The sequence below is a fragment of the Amyelois transitella genome, chromosome 3 (genome assembly GCF_032362555.1).
Source record: "Amyelois transitella isolate CPQ chromosome 3, ilAmyTran1.1, whole genome shotgun sequence".
NCBI classification, from domain to species: Eukaryota; Metazoa; Arthropoda; class Insecta; order Lepidoptera; family Pyralidae; genus Amyelois; species Amyelois transitella.
The window spans coordinates 782,885-808,899 of NC_083506.1; the positions used below are offsets into that span (position 1 = coordinate 782,885).

Genomic DNA, 26,015 nt, shown 5'->3' on the forward strand with positions numbered 1-26,015 from the left:
TTATTGTCTCGCACTATATTTGCACTAAGCTTTTATTGCACTTAATGTAGATGCACATTGTGTGCACTGAACTCTTAATCTTTCAAGCATGCTGCTTTCAGACCTAATGCATTGGTTTTTTTCTCGGAGTTTCATGTATTTTTCATAAGGGTTTCGTAAAAATCTTTATATCTTTCATCTTACCACAGTTTCTTTATGTAATTTTGAACATTGTTCTTGAATTTCTGTTATTCAGTCCTATTTCTTACTTTCCTTGTTTCTTTGAGGAAGTTTTTATTTTTATTGTACCACTTTTTATCCTTTTTACCACACAACCACTCCAATCCATTATGTTTTTACTTTGTGATGTCTATGACCGTTACTCAAATCTCTAAAACTCTTGCTTACTTCATTCCACTTTTTCCTAAAGCGTTCACAATCTTCTTCATCTTTCAAACATAAAATAATGCAATATTGCATACATGATAAAGTGTTTTGTCCAACCTTTATTCCTCATCAGCTCGTTAAATCAATAGAGCACACCGAAGCCCACATAGTTTAAAGGGATGTCGTGCTTCTACGAATGTTTCCAGGGCAAGCAACTGCAGCAGGGGTTCAATAGCCTGCAGAAGCTTAGGAAGTCAGTATCAGGTGCCTTGGGAGCCGCGTTGGGTTCCAGAAGGTTCGATTTAGAGCACGAACCGATGTTGCAAGAGCCAGAACAGAATTGGTTCCTGACGAAGTCTGCGCCGAATTCCTTGAGCAATCCACTGCTGTTTCAACCTCCGGTGAGGGCGAAAGGGTCGACTGAAGATGATATCAAAGAAGAGTCGACTCCACCATCTGAAAAGGCAATTTTTATTTTTATAAATTTGTTTTATTATTTTTGTTTATATTTTTTTCTTGATGCAGAAAATTGATTTGCTACTTGATCTACGTGAATGTTAAATATATTATTATGTAAATGGTTCTTTTCCTTCAAACGGTTAGGGTCTTTCCATGCATTCATGGTGTTAACTTCGTCAAAAACTATGTTACGGAGTATTCAAGAAAAATTGTCCAGACACCGTTTCAAATATTTTTCTTTCAAATTGTTGGTGGTGGATTAGAATTACTGGCACCTCATTGACTTCTTTTTATCAATGTGAACAGGAGGAGGAGTCATCATCATGGCGACCCAGTAACTCGTACCTGTCGTGGGGAGGTCACGTGATGTACCTTCCCCCAGCCCCCTCGGCGCCTGATCAGCCATTGTCAATACTGAGTCCGCTTGACAGACCTGTCAGGTAAGTTTGAATTGTCATTATTTCTTTATCAAGCAAGGCAGGGAAGGTATCTAAGTCATGTAAGGTCGACTGTGAAGAATTCTTATATTTTTTATAGTTCTTAGACGTAATAATATTGACTCTTCAACGTAATCTAATCACATTATAAGCTAGACCATATAACAAAGTAATTAGTAGCGAGGAATCGATGTGGTATACTTTTCTATATATTCCATCGTTTGCAACATTCCATAAAGGTATTATATGTTAAAAAACAGGTCAATAGTCAAAGACCACGATTTGCTAGATAGATAAAATAATAATTCAGACAGACACAGGTTGCTTTACCCATCATCTAAAGGAGGAATACCAAGTTTATAAGCCGCTTTACTTTCATTGATTTACAATCTTCACGAGAAGAGAATCATGTGTCTCACGCTATTTTCTTCCTACATGTTGGTTCATTTCTGATCAACACGTTTATTTTAGGAGTAAATCAAGTGGCTGCCTTGAAGTGGCGGCGAGGGCGGCGCGCGCAGGCCTGGCTTCAGAAATGAGGGAGCGGGAGCGGTCCGCATCTCCTGAGTTGGCCAGGGCATTGCCAGCCAGGGTCGAACCCAACCCTAATGTAAGTACACTCTTCTTCTTTAGTCTCTGCCTTTAGTCCCGGTTGCATCCCCAACACTCTGGAGATTACCCCGAGGTAAGCTATTGACCATGGATCCTGGATTGGGTGAGTCAGGTTTTTACACAAAGCGACTGCCATCTGACCTCTACAACCTTTTCAGGGGAACTTAACCCCTATGGATCCAGTTGTCTGAACGTGCAGGTTTCCTCACGATGTTTTCCCTCACCGTAAGCGTATCGTTGCTATTTTAAATCTTAACATCAAGCTGTTTTAACTAACTACCATTTTGTGATAAATACATAAATTTCAATCACCATTAATTTATTATATACAAACTAAAATCTAGACTATCTTTATGTAAATTTATTCCGTTGCTTTTAAAATCATAGAATCAAGGCTATCCAAATATTCTTTGACAGTAATAGCAAGGCCATTAACATCCAATAGCCCGTTATAAGTGCAATGTTTGAATACCAATTTATCAAACGGCAAATCATGCGCATAAGCACATGATCCACGTGATGGCAAGTGGTTACCAGAGCCTGACCAATTGACGGCAGATAAGATAATTGCTGAAGTGATACCTATTTATTTATTCTTTATTGTAACAATTACAATTTGTAAAGTTCAAAAGGCGGATTTAATGCTAATAGCATTTTCTAACAGTCTACCATTGGGTTAAGCCGCAAACTTTTGTGTAGGTGATAATAAATAATGTATAAAAAACATACTTACTATGCTATCAATACTTTGCATCTATGATAATTAATATTTGTTTAAAAAGATTATTGGACTTAGTATAAATAAATTATGGGAATGCTACTTGATTTTGCCGTAGGTTTTTTATGTAAGTAGGTTTTAAGAGAGAACTTCTACGGGTACGAAAGTTAAAAGGAGTTTTTGTATTACGCTGTTGGAATCCTGGGCGGTCTCTTGTTTGCTTTTAAAGTTATCATGTGGTCAATAACATTAGTTATATTATGCAATCAGAATATGTCTTAATTGACCAGTAATAAAAATGAATATACATATGTAAGTGCGCATCACAGATTGAAACACTTTCTTCTTTCTTCACTATCTCTTAGTCGCCTTTTACGACATCCATGGGAAAGAGATGGAGTGGTAATATTCTTTTTTGTACTGGTGCCGGGAACCACACGGCATATTTCATCATTCTCAGTTTATTTCCACATCCAAGTTTTACATTTTATGGAGTGCTTCAACGCCTTCAATATTAGGTATGTACGATCCTGTTCTGTTCCTTAGCGGTATTGCTTTAGAGCCCGGGGTCTTCAGCATCTTAGCCTTAATTTGATGATATTTACTGGTTTTAACACAGACCGTTACCGTTTGGTTCCCGGCACCAATACAAAAAAGAATCGGACCACTCCATCTCTTTCCCATGGATGTCGTAAAAGGCGACTAAGGGATATGCTTACATACTTGGGATTCTTCTTTAGGCGATAGACTAGCAACCTGTCACTATTTGAATCTCAATTCTATCTTAAAGCCAAATAGCTGAACGTGGCCTATCAGTGTTTACAAGACTGTTGGCTCTGCCTACCCCGCAAGGGATATAGACGTGATTATATGTATGTATGTATGTATGTTTTAACACAGAGCGACTGTCGCCTGATTTTTATAATAATAACCTAAACGTATAATAGGATCAATAAAGGTCATCTCTTTAGTCGTTAAGTTGAACGTCTGCCATTTTGTTTTTTTTTTAATTTTTATTTGTTGGTAAATTTTGGTACCTCTACTTTTTCTTTTTTATGATCAGAATTTTTAATTTGTGGTATTCCTATCTTTCTTATTAACTTTATTAGCACATTTGTTTTGCACATTCGTTTATGTTGGAAGGTAATATACTGTAATAAAAGATGTAGTAGTGTAACAGGCATCGTGACCCCGTCACAAATGTCAAGACTATTTCGAAATATCAACACAAAAATGTTTTTTTACGATATAAAAAAATTAATAATTTCGTCGTTTCAATAAGATACTCTTCCGGGTTTCGTGACCATACCTGCCCAGCGTTATTTCAATTGCAATACAGTTTGATCTTTTATGTGTATACACAAAATTACAATAGTACTACAATAGAATGGATAGGTGCAGAAACTATGGTATCAAAACAAAAATATATATAACTAAAATAAAACAAACCAAACAAATTGAAAATAACACAAAAACACATTTTTGATTACACACTGCTTAAACAGACTTGATGCTTCAGCTTTCATTTCAGGTTTAAATTATTTTTATTAACTCATTATTTATTTAAAAACTAAAGTATTTAGGGTAAACTATTCGCTCTGTTCTACCTGGAAAGGGATAAAAACGTGATATATAAGCAAATAATAATAATTATCTCTTTGTCATACACAAAAAGTTAATGAAACTAAAATTACACATATAACATACATCCTACCAAAATGAAGGTGAACAATTTTTTCAACAAATGCAAACTACATAACATATCATTGTATCACTACTTAAGACCTTAAAAACAATTAGATCGCAACCACACATCGCGAGTCATTCGTCTTCTCAATGTTAGTTATTCATCACACAAGGTGAGAAAAAAACTATTTATCATTTTGTTCAATTATGTCACTAAGATGGCGCCTTAATTTACTCTGCATGTGCAGTTCCCACGCCCAAGCGGAACAATGAAGTTAAAACTTCCGCGTTGTTTTCTGATTTTGGATTTAAAAGATCGGTATCGATTTTGGAAGCGTTTTGAGTTTTGTATGCTTATATATAATGATAAAATCGTAAATGACCTCGGGAACTTGATTTATTTTTGTTTTCTTTAAATGTCATCTTAAAATCGTATGGTAGTTTTATAAACATGCCAGTATTTTTTTATTTTGAAACTTAAGAATAAAAACAGATTTCTACTTAATTTTGTCACAGAGACAGAAAAACCCTTCAAGAACAACATAATTCCTGAAAATTACAACAGGAAAGAATGCCCAAAATGTCTTCCTACACTTACGATTAGTTTAGTAGAAATATTTTTTCCGTAGCCAGGGATACTGCCTTCCAAAGATATATCTATAAATTGTTTCTTCTATCAAACCATTCATCTGGCATTATTATTCATGATAATATGACCACAATTAGACGAAAGGCGTGACGCTAACAAAATCCATTAGGCAATCTCAGATTAATTTATAAAGATTAAAACTGCTTACCTTTGGTAATAAATTACATTATAGGCTAGTTCTTTTGTCCGCTAATAAATGTTTCATAATAGAAAAATTTCTGGCAGTTTATCAAGTATCAAAATTATTTGTAGTCTTATTTCTTGAGTCGTTTATTTTATTAATCCTGTTGTAAATAGAAATTAATAAGTTTTAAAATCATTATTCTGCCGCGATATTTAAACAAATATATATTATTTCTGATTCGATTTGTTTACATAATACAAAAGATAAAATTATAATTATGTATATAATTAAACGATTCTAGCATAAATTAAATTAAACTTTGCAGTTAAGTTTACATTATTAAAATGTCATGATTATATTTTCAATTTACTACTCCTTGTTAGTCTTATTTTCCTGAGTAATTATCATTTTATGCTATACCTTGGTAATCTGGCTATAAATACGTAATGTTATGTTTAACGATGGTTATCATTTAACATAATATCTGCTGGTTAGCAGAAGCCTGCATAAAAAATTAGTTAAATAATGCATATAAATTAAGGTCACGTTAGCGCTTCGCAACAAAACGATGACTTTTATTTCTTCTTTGATTTTTTAAATTAATTCCTTTTTTCACCTTTTGCTTAAGAGAACCGCAAAAAAAAATATTAAATTTAACTAATAAAACTTGTGTTTTAAAAATATTGCCACAAAAAATTTTAAAGCCATTTATTTACGAGCGTAAGGACCTAAGGTATGGTCAGTAAAATGTTTAGCGAGATGTGATGTGTGATGTGATGCGAATGTGCCGTGTGGTTCCCGGCACCAATACAAAAAAGAATAGGACCACTCCATCTCTTTCCAATGGATGTCGTAAAAGGCGACTAAGGGATAGGCTTACAAACTTGGGATCCTTTTTTAGGCGATGGGCTAGCAAGCTGTCACTATTTGCATCTCAATTCTATCATTAAGCCAAATAGCTGAACGTAATAAATAAATTATTCGATTCTTAATCTGCCACTAGCGAGTCTGATTTATCCCCCTCGTCTGAAGGACCTCAGTCACCCATATAGCAACATACATACATACATAAAATCACGCCTCTTTCCCGGAGGGGTAGGCAGAGACTACCTCTTTCCACTTGCCACGATCTCTGCATACTTCCTTCGCTTCGTTTCGGGTACTTTTGACCAGACCCTTTACCTTTACCCCATATAGCAACATATGTTTGATATTAATTTCAGAGAAAGAGGTTCTGTTACAAACACACAAACAGGTGCTCGCTAACATGTGACCGTCTCCGAATCTATTTTGAATCATGAGCTCAGTATAGTGTACATATTTTCGTGTACAGATAATGTAAACGCAAATTTTGTCACGACGTGACAGTGTTTCTCAAACGGAATTGAACATTTTGAAAATTTATTCTCGATTAAATATACTATACCCCGCAAGGGATAATTAATTTTGGGTCTTATGATGACGCGGCACCAAGGATAGTACTTACACATGGATATCATAAAAGTGAATCTTAATTCCAAGACCGGATATTTATATTTATTTATTTATTTAAAACATTATTGCACAAAAAAAAAAATATACAAAAGTCGTACTTAATGCCGTTTGGCATTCTCTACCGATCTTATATTAGACGATGTATAAATTTTTACAACATCAGACCAGTACTTAGGGCTACAACTGCGGTAAAGGTTACTTGCGTATTGTAGACGTATTTGATGTGGTATACCCATCTCTGTGGCCCTCTGTACAAGTGGTTTGGCGAGCGCCGAGGTCGTGTCATGTGAAACAAGGCACTATACTCATCGCAGGCAGAATACTAAGTGATCTATGAAATTAGTTATGCCATTAAAACAATTTGACAATCTGTGACGCTACTTGACTGTTACTTGCAAAATTATATTTGTACATGTGCCGTGTGGTTCCCGGCACCAATAGAAAAAAGAAAGGGTCGGTCCGTCTCTTTCCCTTTGGATGTTGTAAAAGGCGACTAAGGGATATGCTTATAATATTGGGATTGTTTTTTTAGGCAATGGGCTAGTTACCTGTCACTATTTGATTAACAATTCTATCATTAAGCCAAACAGCTGAACCTGGCCTATCAGTATTTCAAGTCAGTCGGCTCTATCTACCCCGCATGGAATAAAGACGTGATTATATTTTTATGTATGTTATACTTAATACACACGTACCATCACAACTGTTACTCAAAAGGATAGGCAGAGATTTAGGATACAAAAAAATGGATTTGCAATAATTTCATCTGCTACATACACATAACTCCACGGCTCTGTCCACAATTTAAACTAGAATCCTCAACATAAAAATTAATGATTCAATACCATTTGATACAACATCAATGAACCACGTGTTTGGTTTGGTTACATGAGATATAAGTAAATACGACACCTTGTAAAATATACAGGAAAAAGTAGGTAACTCGAGCAAAGCCGGTAGAATCGGGTTTCCTATATGAAAAAAACATTACCACTGTTTTCTTAGTACGGGAGACGGTGCTACATTTTGTAACATCTAGTTTTCTTTATAAAACCGTTGCAATATCGATAAATACTTTCAAAATTATTTTTGTGTGGTATGAATGTTAAAACTTTTTTGATTTCACGTATGTTAAATAACTTCAACGTGTTTTAAAGTTTTAATAAGTAAACTATCTAAAAAAACTGAAATCAATATCAGACAACGTTCCGATAGTCTATAAATAACAAACTACAAGAGTTAAATAAATGTAGATTATAGAAACAGTACTTAAATTGGTGTCGATATCAAAATCAATCAATAAAAACAAATTAAATGATTTGTCATTTATACATGGAAAATGAGCGCTGTCTCTCATACTATATGGTGGGGGCGCTGCCGCGATGCGCGTCGCGAAGTCTGCGCTAACGCATCATACACACGCGCGTGCGCAGCCAAAACGTTACGTTGATACCTAACTTGTTTTTTTTTTATCTTATTTTACCTATACGTGTCGTGTAAAGTGCCACTTTTTTAATAGGTGAGTTAATTTTTTAATTATTATAGTTCTTTAACACTTCGTTTATTTTTTATTGCACGATGTTAGTTGTTTAATGATAAAATTAAGATTTTAAGTGTTGTGTTTACCAGATTAATAAGAATATTTGGATCTTTCAAATTATGCCGGAGTTGAGTAAAAAATATCCAAAGACTTCTTGATAATGCCCAGTTGTTTTACATTTTATATTATATATTTTTTTAATGAATAGTAGATATTCGTTTAAAAATACGCATATACACGCATACGCAATACGCATGCTGTGTTCGATAATAGAAGGTTGTTAAAATTAAAAAAAGTATAATTTTGCTTGTCATGATATCATTGTATCAACCAGTTTGCGAATCAAATAAATAAAAAAATATCGAAATGTCAAAACATTTAATTTTCCCCATGTTTTGATTACATAGGTAATCAAAAAATAAATATATGTCTATACTATTAACATACTTATGCCTACCTAAATTTTAATTAACACGTATATTTCATTAACACTTAATTAACAATTCAGATTAATCATAATCATTAATCTGAATATGATTCTCATTAATTAATAACAATGGCCTATTCATTTTTCTTACCTATAAACACATAATTTTCTTCAATGCAATAAACTAAACATTCATATATTTCTCGCTTGGCTGCGCCGCCCGGATGTGCTTGCAAGATTTCCGTAGTTATTTAAATAAAAGCCTGCATTTATATTTATAAAGTGAGAGTTAAATTAAATATGTACAAAGAACAATAATATTATTAAGTAATGCATTATTCAGAAGACGTTGCAATCATGAGTTTAATAATTTAATTATTAATAATTACTTTCTAATCTTGTACATAAAATTTTTCTTGTCACAATGTTCGTTCTCGTACTCTTCCGAAACGGCTTGACCGATTCTCATGAAATTTTGTGAGCATATTGAGTAGGTCTGAGAATCGGCCAACATTTATTTTTCCTACCCCTTAATGGTAAGGGTTGTTTGTCAGTTGTTTTTTTTTAACTAAAAATTACTTAAAAATTATTTATATGACAAAACAACGTTTGACGTGACAGCTAGTAAGTATAATTATAAAAAAATTATGTTATAATGTTGGATTAAATCTGTCTTATAACTGTGTTGGTACTCTTAGTAACCTCAGTATTAGAATAAGTGAAAGCAGAGAGTGCAGTGAGTACGTTAGTTTATTTTATTTAGATAAAATCTTAGATACACATAAGACATGACAGAGCAGATGACAGAAGAGAATAAAAAGTAGTTCTTATTTTTAATCTACTTGACACAATATACAATGGCCAGGGTGTTCGTTATTGATATTGAAACCATGAAGGTTTAACACTCAGCAACTATAACTTTTGTTATTGTTTCCTCAGTTTTGTTTTTGTTATTGTTTTTTTCCGTGTGGTTTTTGGCACAATATAATATAATCACTCTATATCTTTCCCATGGATGTCGTTAAAGGCGACTAAGGGATAGACTCATATAATTGGGATTCCTCTTGTGGACTAGTAACTAAGTATATCCTTTGCGGGGTAAACAGAGCCAACAGTCTTAAAAACGCTGACAGGCCACGTTCAGCTGTATGTTTTTTATTATGGAATTGAGAAGAATCCCAAGTTTATTAGTCTATCCCTTAGTCGCCTTTTACAACATCCACGCCAAAGAGATGGCGTGGTCTTATTCTTATTTACGAATTGCACCAACGGCGCATTTTCTATTTTTAAATTTACAAAATCAGTAAATTACACAGGTATTTTGCTCAAATCTTAAGGAATTAATTAGTTTGTTTTGCATAAAAGGTGACCGTCTGACCGTCCTTTTGACCCAAGTTTCAAATGATAACTTGCGGTATAAAAACTTTGAATACATAAACATATAATCACGTCAATATCCCTTGCGGGATACACTTGTTACGGGATTGTCCTATAGGAAGACCGCTGACCTGTCACATCATTGCACACGGCACCGATGCAATGAATTGCGCAAGTGAAGTAAAGTGCCGACGCAGCAGCACGTGCAAGCCTCGACGCCCGCCCGGAGACCGGACGCCTCGGCCACTTGGGCTTCACACTTCGACCCATGCACTTACTTGTAATTAGTCGTAATTATAACTTGTAATTTCATTCTTTTAATAAATTAGTATTTTAAATTTTGGTTTTTTTTGAGACCTCCGACTCGCTGGACCATAATTGGCGCAGTCTTGGTAGTAGGCTCGAGCTAGGCGTGCGCGATCGCGATCAAGATTTCCGCTGGAATTCAGCCCGAGTCCCGCGTGACTAGCTGGTTCTCGAACCTTCGTCGAGCTGACCTACTCATCTCTACTCGTCGAGCTGAGGGCGGAGGAGATATCCGATCTTCGATATCACTCAAGAAGGACCAGGTATCGAGACATGATACTGTAAGTACGCTACAATTTATTCGTGGTGTTGCTTTCCCTATTTCCTAATTTCCTAGTGTAGTAAACTTCAAAAATTTTTCACCCTCGTAAATTACCTCATAGCTCTGCATCCAGGCAGGCTAGAGACACTTTTATTGATAGTAATAGAGATTTAGATTCATTAGATTTAGATAGTAATAGCGTAGAAATGGCTCAGCAGCAAATACCATTAGGACAGCCGTCCACTGGGCATGTTGAACCTGACACTATAATTAAGGCCCTTCGATTGGCGCCTGACTTTGATGGCAATCCTCATACACTGCCTCGCTTTATACAATTATGCGATCAGATTGTAGGAGCCTATTGGACGGAGGATAACCACCTCACCAATCTGTTCTTGATTAACGGCATACTAAACAAGATAAAGGGCAATGCCGCATTGACTATAAATGCGAATGGTATTCCATCCGATTGGTTAGGTATCAGAAACCATCTTATTAATAATTTCAGTGACCAAAGAGATGAGACCACTTTGTATAACGATCTAGCTATGCAAGTTCAAGGTAATAGCTCTCCTCAAGAGTTCTACGATAGGTGTCAGACATTGTTTAGCACTATAATGACGTTTGTAACCTTACACGAAAGCATCCCCACGACCGTAACTGCTAAGAGAGACCTGTATAAAAAATTGACAATGCAGGCTTTTGTTCGCGGACTCAAAGAACCTTTGGGATCTCGTATAAGGTGCATGCGTCCAGAGAGCATGGAGAAAGCATTGGAGTTTGTTCAGGAGGAGTTAAATACTATGTATTTACAGCAACGTAATGAAGGACTCCCTAAAAACTTACAAGGGTCATCCGCCTCTAAACCTGTACAGACACCAACGCCATCGCCACAAACTCAACTACCTCAAATACCTAAACCTTTCACCTTTGGTCCTATGACACAATTTCCACCTCGTCAGAATTTTAATAATTATCAACCTAAACCTAATGCACAATTCCAACTCAATCAAACTACACCTCGCATGCCTACACGCACCCAACAGATGTTCGCAGCACCACCTCGAAATTATAATGCCAATAGTAATATGTTCAGATTACCAAATCGAAATTTTAATAATAATGCCGGTCCTCGCCCTATGAGCGGCGTTAATCATTTTACACCAAGAGTTTTACCACCTAGTGGCCATGACTGGACCAAACATGGCAATCCGCCTCCCACAAATTATTTCAAATCTCGAGATGTGAATCTGAACGAGTGTTATGCTTATGATTCTGATTATAATTACTACCCCGTGTATTACGAACCAGACTATAGTGACTATAATAACTATAACTACGTTGAACCTATTGACTACGACAGGACTAACTATAATGTTTTTGACGAAAACCTGTATACTGGACAAGGACCGAGTATATCGGAAGTGACTTATAATGGACAGACAGATAACCTTCCCCAGCCATCGTCTAGCCAAGCTGAGGATTTTCAGATAGCCAGCCTTACAAAAAAGTTAAAATAGAAGTTAATCTGCAAACACAACGACAGTTACCCTATGTGCAGATAACTGATCCCCCTCTTAAACTTCTATTGGACACTGGCGCAAACCAATCTTTCCTTAGTCCCATTGCAGCAAAGAAATACTACCCTCATGTGCAATTGAATTATGACCCCTTTCAAATAACTAATATACACGGTACTTCTAAAAGTGATCATTCTATAACTTTACCGTGTTTCCAAGAATTCAATTGTGATAATGACATTACATTATTCCTTTATGACTTTCACGAGTTCTTTGATGGATTAATAGGGTTAGATTTGCTCACCCAATGGGAAGCCAAACTTGATCTTAAAGACTTAATAATAGTAACTAGCAACGCGTCCAACCCTATCAAAATGTATAACTCGCGCAACGTTAACCTCTACGAGGATATCATACCAGCTAAATCTTCTAAGTTACTTAGACTTCCTATCAATGTAGGGGACGGTGATGCTTATATACCGGAACAAGTATTGTGTAACTGCCTAATTCATGAATGTATAACCTCAGTTAAGAACAATCGCGGTGTGATAGAAATTGAAAACCCATCCGATCACGATGTTATATTATCTTTGGATAGACCCGCGAATGCCGAACTGTTCAATGTCGATAGTGCTAGCATAGATCAGCAGCCCATGTCTAAGCGAACCCAAGAGGTTCTGTCGCGTCTACGTACAGACCACCTCAACGCAGAAGAGAAAGCCAACCTACTACAGCTTTGCTCACAATACTCAGATATATTTTATATTGATGGTGAAGCCTTGACATTCACCAACCAAGTTAAACATTCTATTAAAACCACGGATGAGGTACCGATCTACACTAAAAGCCACAGGTATCCCTTTATACACAGACAAGAAGTCCGTGATCAAATTCAAAAAATGTTAGATCAGGGAATAATAAGGCCCTCGGAGTCTGCATGGAGCTCCCCCATCTGGGTAGTTCCCAAGAAATTAGATGCATCCGGCAAACAAAAATGGCGTTTAGTTGTCGATTTTCGTAAACTAAACGAAAAGACTATTGACGACAAGTACCCTATACCGAACATCAATGACGTACTTGACAAGCTAGGAAAGTGTCAATACTTCACTACACTTGATTTGGCGTCCGGATTTTATCAATGCGAAATGAATCCACAAGATATACCTAAAACAGCCTTCAATGTAGAGCACGGGCACTTTGAATTCCTTCGGATGCCGATGGGATTAAAAAATGCGCCATCAACCTTTCAAAGAGTGATGGACAATGTCCTTAGAGGCCTTCAAAATGAAATATGCCTGGTATACTTGGACGACATAATAGTCTTTAGTACTTCTCTCCAAGAGCACATCCTTAACCTTGAAAAGGTTTTTCAGAGACTCAGGGAATCTAACTTCAAAGTACAAATGGACAAGTCAGAGTTCCTCAAGCTTGAGACTGCCTATTTAGGTCACGTCATAACTCGTGACGGTATCAAGCCAAATCCCGATAAAATATCCGCAATAGTTAAATATCCAATCCCCAAAACCAGTAAGGAAATCAAACAATTTTTAGGCCTCCTCGGTTACTACCGAAAATTCATACCAGATTTTGCCCGTATAACCAAGCCAATGACCCACTGTCTTAAGAAAGGTCAGAGAATATCAATTGATAATCCGGCTTACGTTAAGTGTTTTGAGACATGTAAAAGCTTACTAACAAATGACCCCATACTTAAATACCCTGACTTTGAAAAAGAATTCATACTGACTACAGACGCAAGTAACTTCGCAATCGGAGCCATATTATCTCAAGGGCCCATAGGTTCCGACAAACCTATATCCTACGCGTCTCGTACTCTTAATACCAGTGAGACCAACTATAGCACAATAGAGAAAGAGCTATTAGCCATAGTTTGGGCCACCAAGTATTTCAGGCCATACTTGTTTGGTAGAAAATTTAAGGTGTTAACAGATCATAAACCACTCCAGTGGCTAATGAGTCTGCGTGAACCCAATTCTCGGCTTACAAGATGGAAACTGAAATTAAGCGAGTACGATTTCAGTGTCATATACAAAAAAGGCAAAAGCAATACGAACGCCGACGCACTGTCTAGGGTAGAAATTCACAATGAAGAATTAGACCAATTGTTAGACGACCTACAGTCCATAATAGGTAATCCATCAGAAAAACCACAGACATTACAGGGTTCCACAACAGCCACGGTACATACCAGTGAGGAGAACCCGATATTAGAAGTCCCCATTACCGATGAACCCCTTAATAAATTTCACCGACAGCTCGTCATAACTATCGTAGGTGACGTAAAAAAGCGACCTGTCGTAACTAAACCATTTGATACACATACCCGAGTTTCAGTACAGATTTCGGAATCAAATTTAGAACAAGAAGTTATTAATACAGTCAAAGAATATGTAAATCCTAAAGTTAAGACTGGTATGTTGTTAAACCCCCCACTTGCGATGTATTCAATCATACCTATCATTCAAAATAATTTCAAAAATTCAGCTATGAACCTTGTACTTTGTAAAAGTGAAATAGAGAATGTCAAACAGTACTTGAGGCAACAAGAAATAATCAGCAACTATCACAATGGCAAAACTAACCATCGTGGTATAAATGAATGTTTCTTGTCCCTTTCTCATCGCTACTTTTGGCCCAAGATGAAAGAACACATCGCAAAATTTATAGGAGAATGTACCATATGCGGGCAGGCTAAATATGACAGAAACCCCGTTAAGCCACAATTTAATCTTGTCCCACCTGTGTCTAAGCCCTTCGAAGTAGTCCATATGGATCTTTTCACTGCCCAAAACGAGAAATATCTAACTTTCATTGACGTTTTCTCGAAATATGCACAGGCATACATCCTTAGGGATGGTACAGCACTCAGCATCCTACAAGGGCTCCTAACATTCTGTACCCATCATGGACTTCCCTTAACAATAGTCACCGACCAGGGACCAGAGTTTAATAACCAAATGTTTTCAGAGTTCGTAAGATTACATAAAATAACACACCACAAGACCTTGGCCCATACACCTAGTGATAATGGCAACATAGAACGATTCCATTCTACCCTTCTTGAACATCTCCGTATTCTTAGTATCCAACAAAAAACAGAGCCCATTGTTAATCTAATGCCTTATGCTCTCATAGCTTACAATAGTTCCGTACATAGTTTTACTAAGTGTAGACCATATGATCTAATAAATGGCCACTTTAACCCCCGAGATCCCATAGACATAGATGTTACTGGACACTTAATGCAACAGTACCTACAAACACACAAAGACCGAATGAAGACAGTGTACGAACTAATACATGACTCTACCACCGTTGAACGTGAGGCTATTATAGAGAACCGAAATAAAAATCGCGAGCCGGAAATAGAATACCAACCCCAACAACAAGTTTTTATAACCAACCCTTCAGCCAGTAGGCAAAAGATAGCCCCAAGATATACCCAAGATACTGTATTGGCGGATTTGCCGATCCATATCTATACTTCTAAAAAGCGCGGCCCAATTGCAAAAGTTAGACTGAAAAGAATTCCCAAGTCAGCAAAATTGTTGCAGGTTACTTCTAACTCTGACCGTGACACGAGCGCAAGAAGTTCAAGTTGACAGCCTGGAAGACGGACCTGGACTTTTGCCCTTCAAATTGGGACCTACTAGACTAGTAACACATGACCACTCCTTCCTACAATACATTGAGCTTAGTAGCATTGAGAAACATATTGAACTTGTTAAACACCAAATCGTAGAACTAAAAGTTAGATTACCTAATGATACTTATCAAATATTTGAACACCAGGTAGATTACTTAAGTAACAAATTAAATAAAACAACATACGAACTGGACAGTCTAGAACCCCATCGTTTACGAAGAGGTCTCGTAGATGGTCTAGGGTCTATGATAAAAAGTATAACAGGAAATTTAGATTATACAGACGCTATAAACTATAATAAGGCCATTGAATCTCTTGAAACCAATCAAAAGAAATTAGCTAGTAACTATAATACCCACGTTAGCTTAAATAAGGAGTGGATGGCTCATCATGCGAGTGTATTAGTTAGTCTAGTAGAAAATCAAAAGAAACTTAACCATACATTGAATATTCTTCTAGACGACGAGATCCATAAGAATAGCAATCTGATAAAATACGCTAAGTTAGCTCAGTTCTTATCGATCGTCACCAATAATATAGATGAACTCTCAAACGAATTACGCAGAATAGAAGATATATTGGCGTTCACTCGTACATCAAGTGTCCATCACTCGATGTTAAGAGTCGACATTTTAAGTAAGATTATTAGAAAACTTAAGGAATTATATAATAACGAACAATTATTAGATATAGATTTAAGAGACTATTATAATATCATACAGGCAGGTTCATATTATATGAATAGACAAATAGTTATAGTTTTCAAGTTTCCAATACTTTCAACAGAAACCTATGATCTTTATAAATTACCTATAGTACCCAACCAATATAACCAAATCCTAATACCCCCTCATCCTTTACTAGCAACCAACGGTAAAGAGTACATGTACATAGAGGCAGAATGCCCGAAGATACAATCTCGATACCTATGTCAACCAACAACTTACCAGCAAATTAGATCGGATTCTGACTGTATCCAGACACTCATCTTCAGACAGGCCATCGACGACTCCTGCCAGCAGATCACCGTCAATCTTACAAGAGAGACGCTAGAAAAGTTGGATGACAGACATTACATCCTAACTCTTCCACGGCCAACCAAAGTACGATTTACATGTGAGCGAGATGAATACCGAATTCTGCATCGTAGCCATCTCATTACTATTCCACGTCGGTGTTCAGTTCAAACAGATGACTTCACCATCTACAACTCTCAAGATCGCGTCGAAGGACAACCCGTCAAGATATTCAACATCCCCGATAACCCGGACCTACACATCTCATCGCAGCCAGCGATAACTCTTAATTCTATCGACCTGAAGATGCTTCGGAACATTCAAGATAGAGTTTTATCCCAGAAACCCATGGAAATGGACGAAGTGAATACAGCATCCCTATACCACACTACAGTACCATTATATGTATTGCTGAGCATCACTGCAGTCGCAGCTACGGTTATATTAAGCCGCAAATATATGAACCGAAGACAGAATCCTGGAACCACAGACGATATCCCGAAGACTGAAGAAACTTCCAGATCCACAACTATATACAGCATCCCAAGCCCTGCAAACAGAATATCGAACGCAACATTTTCGTTAAAGAACCTAAAATAGTTGCGTTTCTAAGGGTGGAGGTGTTACGGGATTGTCCTATAGGAAGACCGCTGACCTGTCACATCATTGCACACGGCACCGATGCAATGAATTGCGCAAGTGAAGTAAAGTGCCGACGCAGCAGCACGTGCAAGCCTCGACGCCCGCCCGGAGACCGGACGCCTCGGCCACTTGGGCTTCACACTTCGACCCATGCACTTACTTGTAATTAGTCGTAATTATAACTTGTAATTTCATTCTTTTAATAAATTAGTATTTTAAATTTTGGTTTTTTTTGAGACCTCCGACTCGCTGGACCATAATTGAGCCAACAGTTTTGAAAACACTGACAGGCCACGTTTAGCTGTCCCAAATTTATAAGGCTATCCTTTAGTTGCCTTTTACTACATTCATGGATGGAGTTCTAATCTTAACCGGAAAATATCGAAAACAACACTTAATTAATTAATTCGTTTAATTAAAAAAAAAACAAATATAATTAATAATGCCTCAAATATAAGACACAATCTCCAAGAATTTTATGTTCCACTTACCATCAGAATCCATCGTTTACAGTTCAGTGTGACCTTGAAGAAGACACGTTTTACTTGACACATCCAATAATATGAACCACAGATTAAATCACACGTTGCCATTGTAAAATTAACCGTATTGCAACTGAATAACGGTGGTAATGTTTGTCTTTGATTTATGCTATTTTCGTTCTCAATTGTACTATACTTAAGTATAGGACATACGCGGTCATAAATTAACATATCTATACAATTAATAAATAATGCTTATGTTGAGGAAAATATGTGGTTTTATGGTTGTTTTCGATGTAAAAATGGCTTGTGAATACTTTGTATATTTTTACACATCCCAACTAATATTAATTATTTATCTAATTAAGGACGTCCTGGCAAAGGGTCAGGTCAAGAGTACCCGAAGCCGCCGAGCTTGCATGAAGAGAGTTATGATTGTGGATGAAGCGAAGGAAGTATGCAGATATCGTGGCAAATGAAAAGATGTAGTCTTTGCCTACCCCTCCGGGAAAGAGGCGTGATTTTTATGTATGTATGTATGTACGAGTATAACTAATATTAATTAATGCGAAAGAGAGTTTATTACTTTGTTCTTTGTTTCTCACGCGTTATTTACTAAACCAATCTTCTTAAAATATGCGTTTATATAATTAAGAATCTTTTCACCCTGGAAAAAATTAAAGTTTCCATGGGATTTGCGAAAAACCTGTATTCTTTTGTCGGTGGCGCTTAATTCGCGCGTGTTGGTGTAGGTATCTAGTATATTTTACGTAAATACCTAACATGAAAGGAAAATATTAAATATTATATTAGGAGGAAGGCTTTAGGCTATTTAACATCACGCTGCCACTATAAGGAGCGAAGAAATAATGGAAAATGTGAAAAAAACGGAGAAAATTATTCATCTTTGAGTGCTGCTATGAAGCCCAAATAACTATTCCACGCGGACGAAGTTGCGGGCACAGGTAGTATATATATATATAATCAGCAAAGTGATGTCGTGGCGTGCCGTCAATAGCTGTTTAATTATACAAAACTTTTTGTACAGTCCCAACTCAGTACGTGTTGATTTCATTGTTTGTTTTTCGGTAAATTACGTAATCAGGGAAATATTTTTGCCCTTAACTAACCTTAAGTAACTCTGTATTTGCATACTAGCTGTCCCCGCGACTTCGTCCGCGTGGAATAGTTATTCTGGGCATCATTGAAGCCCTCAAGGATGAATAATTTACCCCGTTTTTTTTTCACATTTTCCATTATTTCTTTGCTCTTCATAGTTGCAGCGTGATGTTATACTAAAGCCTTCCTCGATAAATAGTATATTCAACAAAAAAAAATAATTTTGCAATTGCATGCAAAACGAACAAACTCTTCAGCTTTATAATATTAGTATTGATATAGATAAAGCCATAACATTTCACTTTAAATATAAATATATAATATGAAGAAGACTACATCTAACCGCTTACCACGATCCCTGCATACTTATGCTTCATTCATATTATTAGCTCTCTTAATGTAGTCTTGTCGTTAATACCCTTACCGACTTTTTTATGTACATTAAGAGAGCTGATATATTTTATTTTGCCAGACTGCAAGGCAGTTTAATCAGCAAATAATTTATGTGTGCCGTGTGGTTCCCGGCACGAATACCAAAAAGAATAGGAACACTCATCTCTTTCCCATGGATGTCGTACAAGGCGACTAAGGGATAGGCTTACAAACTTGGGATTCTTTTGTAGGCGATGGGTTAACAACCTGTCACTATTTGAATCTCAATTCTATCATTTAACCAAATAGCTGAGCGTGGCCATTCAGTCTTTTCAAGACCGTTTCCTCTGTCTACCCCGCAAGGGATATAGACGTGACCATATGTATGTATTTATAAAAAAATCTTAATAACATAATACATTTTATAAGCCGGTTAGCGCGTGCATAACTTTAACTGGCCCAGTTTAACGTGTGAACTCTTACTTCGACCTCAATCACGTAACTGAAGTAGCGGCGACAACTTATTAATGCTGGTCTTTAGACCTCACTTTAACTATTTAGCTACGTGTGAAGTGTTATTGATAATTGGCGGACTAGAAGGTTCCACTTTATGGAGAAAGAATAACAAAAACTATTAATAATAAATAAAGATGTTAAGTGCCGTGTGGTTTCCGGTACCAATACAAAAAAGAATAGGACCACTCCATCTCTTTCCCATGGATGTCGTAAAAGGCGACTGAGGGATAGGCTTACAAACTTGGGATTCTTTTTAAGGCGATGGGGTAGCAACCTGTCACTTATTGAATCTCAAGTCTATCATCAAGCCAAATAGCTGAACGTGGCCATTCAGTCTTTTCAAGACTGTTGGCTCTGTCTGCCCCGCAAGGAATATAGAGGTGACCATATGTATATATATATGTATAAAGATATTACAAACTGTTACAGGCTGTTGGCTCTGTCTAGCCCGTAAGGGATAAAGACGTGATCATATGTATGTATGTAGATATGTATATTACAAACAAACAATCAAAAACTTAGAATTTGGCTAACAAATTATATTATCTTTACTATCTAACTAAACGTGGTCTTTAACTCGTGGGACTATTGGCTCTGTCTACGCCGTAAGGGATAAAGACGTGATTTGTGTACGTTTTTTGTTTATTATTCATATTTACGTACCATAAAAAAATTCATACAATCAAAATATGTATCCTGTTATAGGCGATAGTCTAGTAACCTATTTACTACCACTATTTGAATCTCAATTCCATCTTAAAGCTGTATAGCTGAACGTGGCCCTTTTCAAGACTGTTGGCTCTGTCTATCCCGCGAGGGATATAGACGTGGCTGTATGTACAACAAAACTACAAATACCGTTTGTTCACAAGAAAATTAATAGTTTTCCAAAATGGTAATTTCCAATAGATTTTATTATTATATAAAATTTTCTAATAGGGATTATATACTTGCTAGTTCCATACAGCCTACGTTTCTAAAACCTCTATCGTTTTCTTAACATCATTAAAATGTAATAGGATACCTTAGTTTGTGTGAGACTTTTGCGGTACCGTTAAGAGTTAAAACCATATATATTTATTTAGTTTGACCCCACATGAAGTTCTCTGTTAGACCCAATGGTTGTATGGTAGATAATGCTTCTAGCATTAAGTCCGCCAATTGTGCTATACTTACATACATTTGTATTTTGTGCAATGAAGTTTAAATAAATAAATAAAAACCAATGAATGAGTTTATTTACGTCCGCATATAAAATTATGTCATTAATCTTATTAGTTTTATATTAATTTGGTAATAATATCAGTGGGTGTGGTAAGTTGTGCCTATGATAACCAGTTATTCGTAAGAATTATTTTGTAACATTCATATTAATTTGCCATTTTTATTAATAGTTTAGGCAATAATATTATTGAATTCTATGAAATGAGCAGCACATTTAGTGGAAATTTACGTAGATACAATTATACTTTGGAAAAGTCGTAAATTTTTAAAAACAATCTATGTAATTTGTCCCTTATAAATGTGTTTATTTGTCCGGGATTGTATGTTAATGTATTAATATTTATAGTATTTAGGGAACTAAATAAAACGACAAACGATTCTAAAAAAATATCAGCATATGTACACACGTATCATACTAAATAAATACACCAAAATTAGAATTGCTAATACAAACATTGTTAAAATATTTATAACTCAGTCAAAAACTAGTGTTACGGAAGATTCAACATCTCACCTCATTACGTTTCGTTTCACACATTTATACAATTACGAAACCATTTTACACAGACCAGATGTTTCATTAATTTTATTGTCCAAATGGGTCTATAAAGTTACCATTCAAATTGTCTTTCACACTTCTTTCATTATTATTAGTTTTATTGCAGTCTTCGGAATGAATCGGAACTAATTAATTACTTTAATAATAAGCACCGCTATTATTCTTACTTACGTAAAAAAAAAATCTAAATTTAATTTTTTCACAGATAATTACATTTAAATTCATTATTTTTTTGAAGCACTGTTTTGTGTTAACTTTTTTGGTATTAGACATAAAAAATATTGTGTCTGTGTACGAACTAAAATTAAAATAATTTTACTTCAGACTAATTAGTTGTTTTTGCATAATTCTCATAAACAAAAAATACTATATTGTGTTATTTTTATGGATATCAAAATGTATTTGCAAATAGTAACTATTGACTTCTTTCACGTACAAAATAAATTATTTCAAACTTTACGAAACCTGTATTATTTCTGTCTTTATCTATAATTATAATTAAAAAGATTATTTTAATAAAGTTAAAGCCACGAAGCGATAGCAAAGAAAATAATAGATAACATTTAAATTATTTTTTTATGCTATAGTTAGTAAGATAATACCATTTTTTCTCCAAGTTTATAAAATAACTTAGATATACCGGCAACAACCGATAAACAATCTCACACAAAAACCGTTATAAAAAAAACTGTTGTCACGGCTTTTTAGCGAGTTAGTTAACTCTGCAGTTAGACGTCATGTTAACTGTTAACGATTTAACCCGCCAATTAACTAATTGTTGGCAGTTATATTCATATGTTTTGATGCATTTTATTTATTTTTTTAGTGGCTCCGTGACCTAGTTTTAGAATAATAATGTTAAATACTTTGACCCTGGTTGTTATAAATTACTGGTAAAGTTACTTCAATTATTTACAAAAAAAAAGATAAATGAGTCCTAAATATTATAAATGCAAAGGTGTAGATATGTAATTTAATATTTTCGATGAAATTCTACCTTCTTTCTCCTCCTTTCTTTAGTCCCGGTTGCATCACCTATGTATCTGGAGAGGAGCCCGGGGTATGCCTTTGACCATGGATTCTGGATTGGGTGAGACAGGTGTTTTAAAAAAAAAATATCGCTTGGTACTAGCGATGTATGTAAGTTTCTTGTGGTTTAAGAGACATGTAGAAAATCATGCCTCTTTCCCAGAAGAGTAGGCAGAGACTTCATACTTATAGACGATAGGCATACTTAAAGACGCGGGCGTTGGTAAATTGAAAAATATAAATGAATATATTTGTTTAAAACTGAATTATTCGTGACAAGATAAAACTGAGCGGCCATTGCAATGCGGCAAACTGATAATAACTTTGTGACATAATGAAAATAATAATAACCAACTTAGTGTCAATAGTAACAACGATGCAGGCATGCAGGCAGACTATATTCCATAAATAGATATATATATATATGTATATATACATATAGATTAGAGGCCGAACAAAATCCGTCTAAAACTTTCCGAGATTTTCGCATACATACATACAGACAGAGAAAATACCTGGACTTTATAATATGTAGGTACCTATTGATAGTAATACAGAAACGATTGTGCAATTACAATTTTGATTGAGTTACCTTAGAATAGAACCACTCGGTATATATTTCTTAGGGATGTCGTTTACGGCGACTAAGGGATAGGCTAATTAACTTTTCTTATAGGCGATGGACTAACAACCTGTCACTATTTGAATCTCAATTCCATCAATCAGCTGAACGTGGCCTTTCAGTCTTTTGAAGACTGTTGGCTCTGTCCACCTCGCAAGGGATATAGACGTGATTATATGAACGTATGTAAAAAACAATCAATCTATTGATTTGTCAAAGTATGCGGTCCAATATTGACTCCGCATCGTTTGTAATCAATACAATGAAGTCGCGGACCATGTCTGTCTGTGTATTGTCCAATATAAAGGCTTGTCCTTGGTGGAACTGCCCCATTGTACCCTCATATGGTATACACAATTGAAAACTAATTCGGATATTACATACTACCTGTGGCCGCAACTTCGTCCGCGTGGAATAGTTATTTTGGGCATCATTGAAGCCAAGGATGGATAATTTTTTCACATTTTCCATTATTTCTTTGCTATTTGTGGTTACAGCGTGATGTTATATATCCTAAAGCCTTCCTCGATAAATGGTCTATTCAACGCAAAAATAATTTTTCAATTCGAACCAGTCTTTCCTGAGATTAGCGCGTTCAAACAAACAAACTCTTCAGCGACAAAAATAATGGAAAATGTGAATAAAACGGGAAAATTATTCATCCTTGAGGCCATTGATGCCCAAAATAACTATTCCACTCGGCCGAAGTCGCGGGCACAGCTAGTATAAACATGAAAGAAATTTATATGTTTTCTAATAGTGATAAAATTCAGTGCCTCCGCTATTCAGCCCACATAGTTAAGCATACATAATAGTTTGCACAGCTGATGAATAAACACATTTGTACATGTATTCGACTTCCAATAATAATGAAGATTATTTTCTACTGAATATATTTTTGTTGTACTAAGGGATGTCGTATAAGGCGACTATTGGACAGGCTTTTAAACTCGGGATTCTCCTTGTAGGCGATGGGTTACCAACCTGCCACTATTGGAAACTCAATTCTATTATTAAGCCGAGCGAACGTGACCTTTCATTATTTTGATAAGTTGGCTCCGTCTACCCCGCAAGGGATATAGACGTGATTATATTATTATGTTATGTTTATAAGTAATCATAATCACGATCCCAAATCAAAATTAGGATCCATCTTCTGCAGGCAACTTACATACATTTAATCACGTTTTTACCTCTACTGGCTAGACAGAGCCAACAGTCTTGAAATAGCTTGATGGAATTGAGATTCGCAGGCAAAGTCACGTGATATAGCATGTATGTAGTAAATAAATAAGATGACAGCTTCTGTAGTTTTTGTCTTGCCATAGTAATAATTCCATGATGATATAATCATTATTATGTTATGAATGTCACTATTAATATCGTGTTACATCATGTGAAGAATAACAAGAAGTACTGAGTTAAATTACGTTAATTTAGGTATACTTTGTAACATTTCGACTTGATGTTTTATTGTCTTTTAAATAGCAAAGTTTCTTTTTATATATTTTAGGCGTGATTATATGTATGTACATACATATAAATGTATGTACATACATCATATGTATGTACATAATCACGCCTATATCCCTTGGCATGCGTATATAAAATGCATTTTTTACTATATACTAATAAGCCACGTTTAGCTGTTTGTCTGTGTTTCTCGACACCAATAAAAGAAAGAATAGGACCACTCCATTTCGTTCCTATGGATGTCGTAAAAGGCGACTAAGGGGTAGGCTTATAAACTTGGGATTCTTCGTTCAGGCGATGGGCTAGCAACCTGTCACTATTTGAATGTCAATTCTATCATTTAGCCAAAAAGCTGCCTAAAAATAAACAGTACCTACTTATAAAAAAACACTTAGTAATTTACATGTTTCACCCATTAGCCATTAGTTTTCCCAAAAAAAAAATGTCTCGAGCAAACTCACCTGAATCAACATATTGCTAAATTAAGTTTACGCTCCGACAAAATTTGTCATCTCAGCTGGTGCTAACGTCCAACTTACATACATACATACAAACATACATACATAAAATCACGCCTCTTTCCCGGAGTGGTAGGCTGAGACTACATCTTTCCACTTGCCACGATCTCTGCATACTTCCTTCGCTTCATCCACATTCACAACTCTCTTCATGCAAGCTTTTGGTTTCGATCCAATCCATCCATTTATTCCGTGTGGTTCCCGGCACCAATAGAAAAAAGAATAGGACCACTCCATTTCTTTCCAATGGATGTCGTGTAAAGCGACTGAAGAATATGCTTATAAACTAGAGATTCATCTTTTAGGCGACGAGCTAGCAACCTGTCACTTTCTATGAATCTCAATTCAATGAAGACAAACAGCTGAACGTGACCTATCAGTATTTTCAAGACTGTTGGCTCTGTCTACCCCGCAAGGGATATAGCCGTGATTATACGTGATATGATTTCTGGAAAAAGTAATGATTGCATTACATAGAACATCCATTAGTGGCTTATCAATATTTGTATAACTGTGTTTAAACACTGATTGTTATTATGTACATACATATGGTCACGTCTATATCTCTTGTGGGGAAGACAGAGCCAACAGTCTTGAAAATACCGATAGGCCACGCTCAGCTATTTGGTTAAATGATAGAATTGAGATTCAAATAGTGGTCACTATTTGAATCTCAATTCTATTTATATTCCTTGGTTGCTAGCCCATCGCCTAAAAAAGGCATCCCAAGTTTAGTAATCCTATCCCTTAGTCGCCTTTTACGACATCCATAGGTAAGAGATGGAGTGGTCATATTCTT

General features: G+C 35.8%; 1 protein-coding gene across 1 annotated transcript in view; it reads left to right on the top strand.

Annotated features, from left to right (window-relative positions):
* Positions 1-26,015, top strand: part of LOC106133344 (uncharacterized) — a 140,471-nt gene that overhangs the window by 99,205 nt on the left and 15,251 nt on the right. The window contains exons 13-15 of the mRNA XM_060950027.1: positions 573-830; positions 1,132-1,265; positions 1,734-1,872. Coding sequence (XP_060806010.1) covers positions 573-830; positions 1,132-1,265; positions 1,734-1,872 — 531 coding nt within the window. The remainder of the gene's footprint in view (positions 1-572; positions 831-1,131; positions 1,266-1,733; positions 1,873-26,015) is intronic.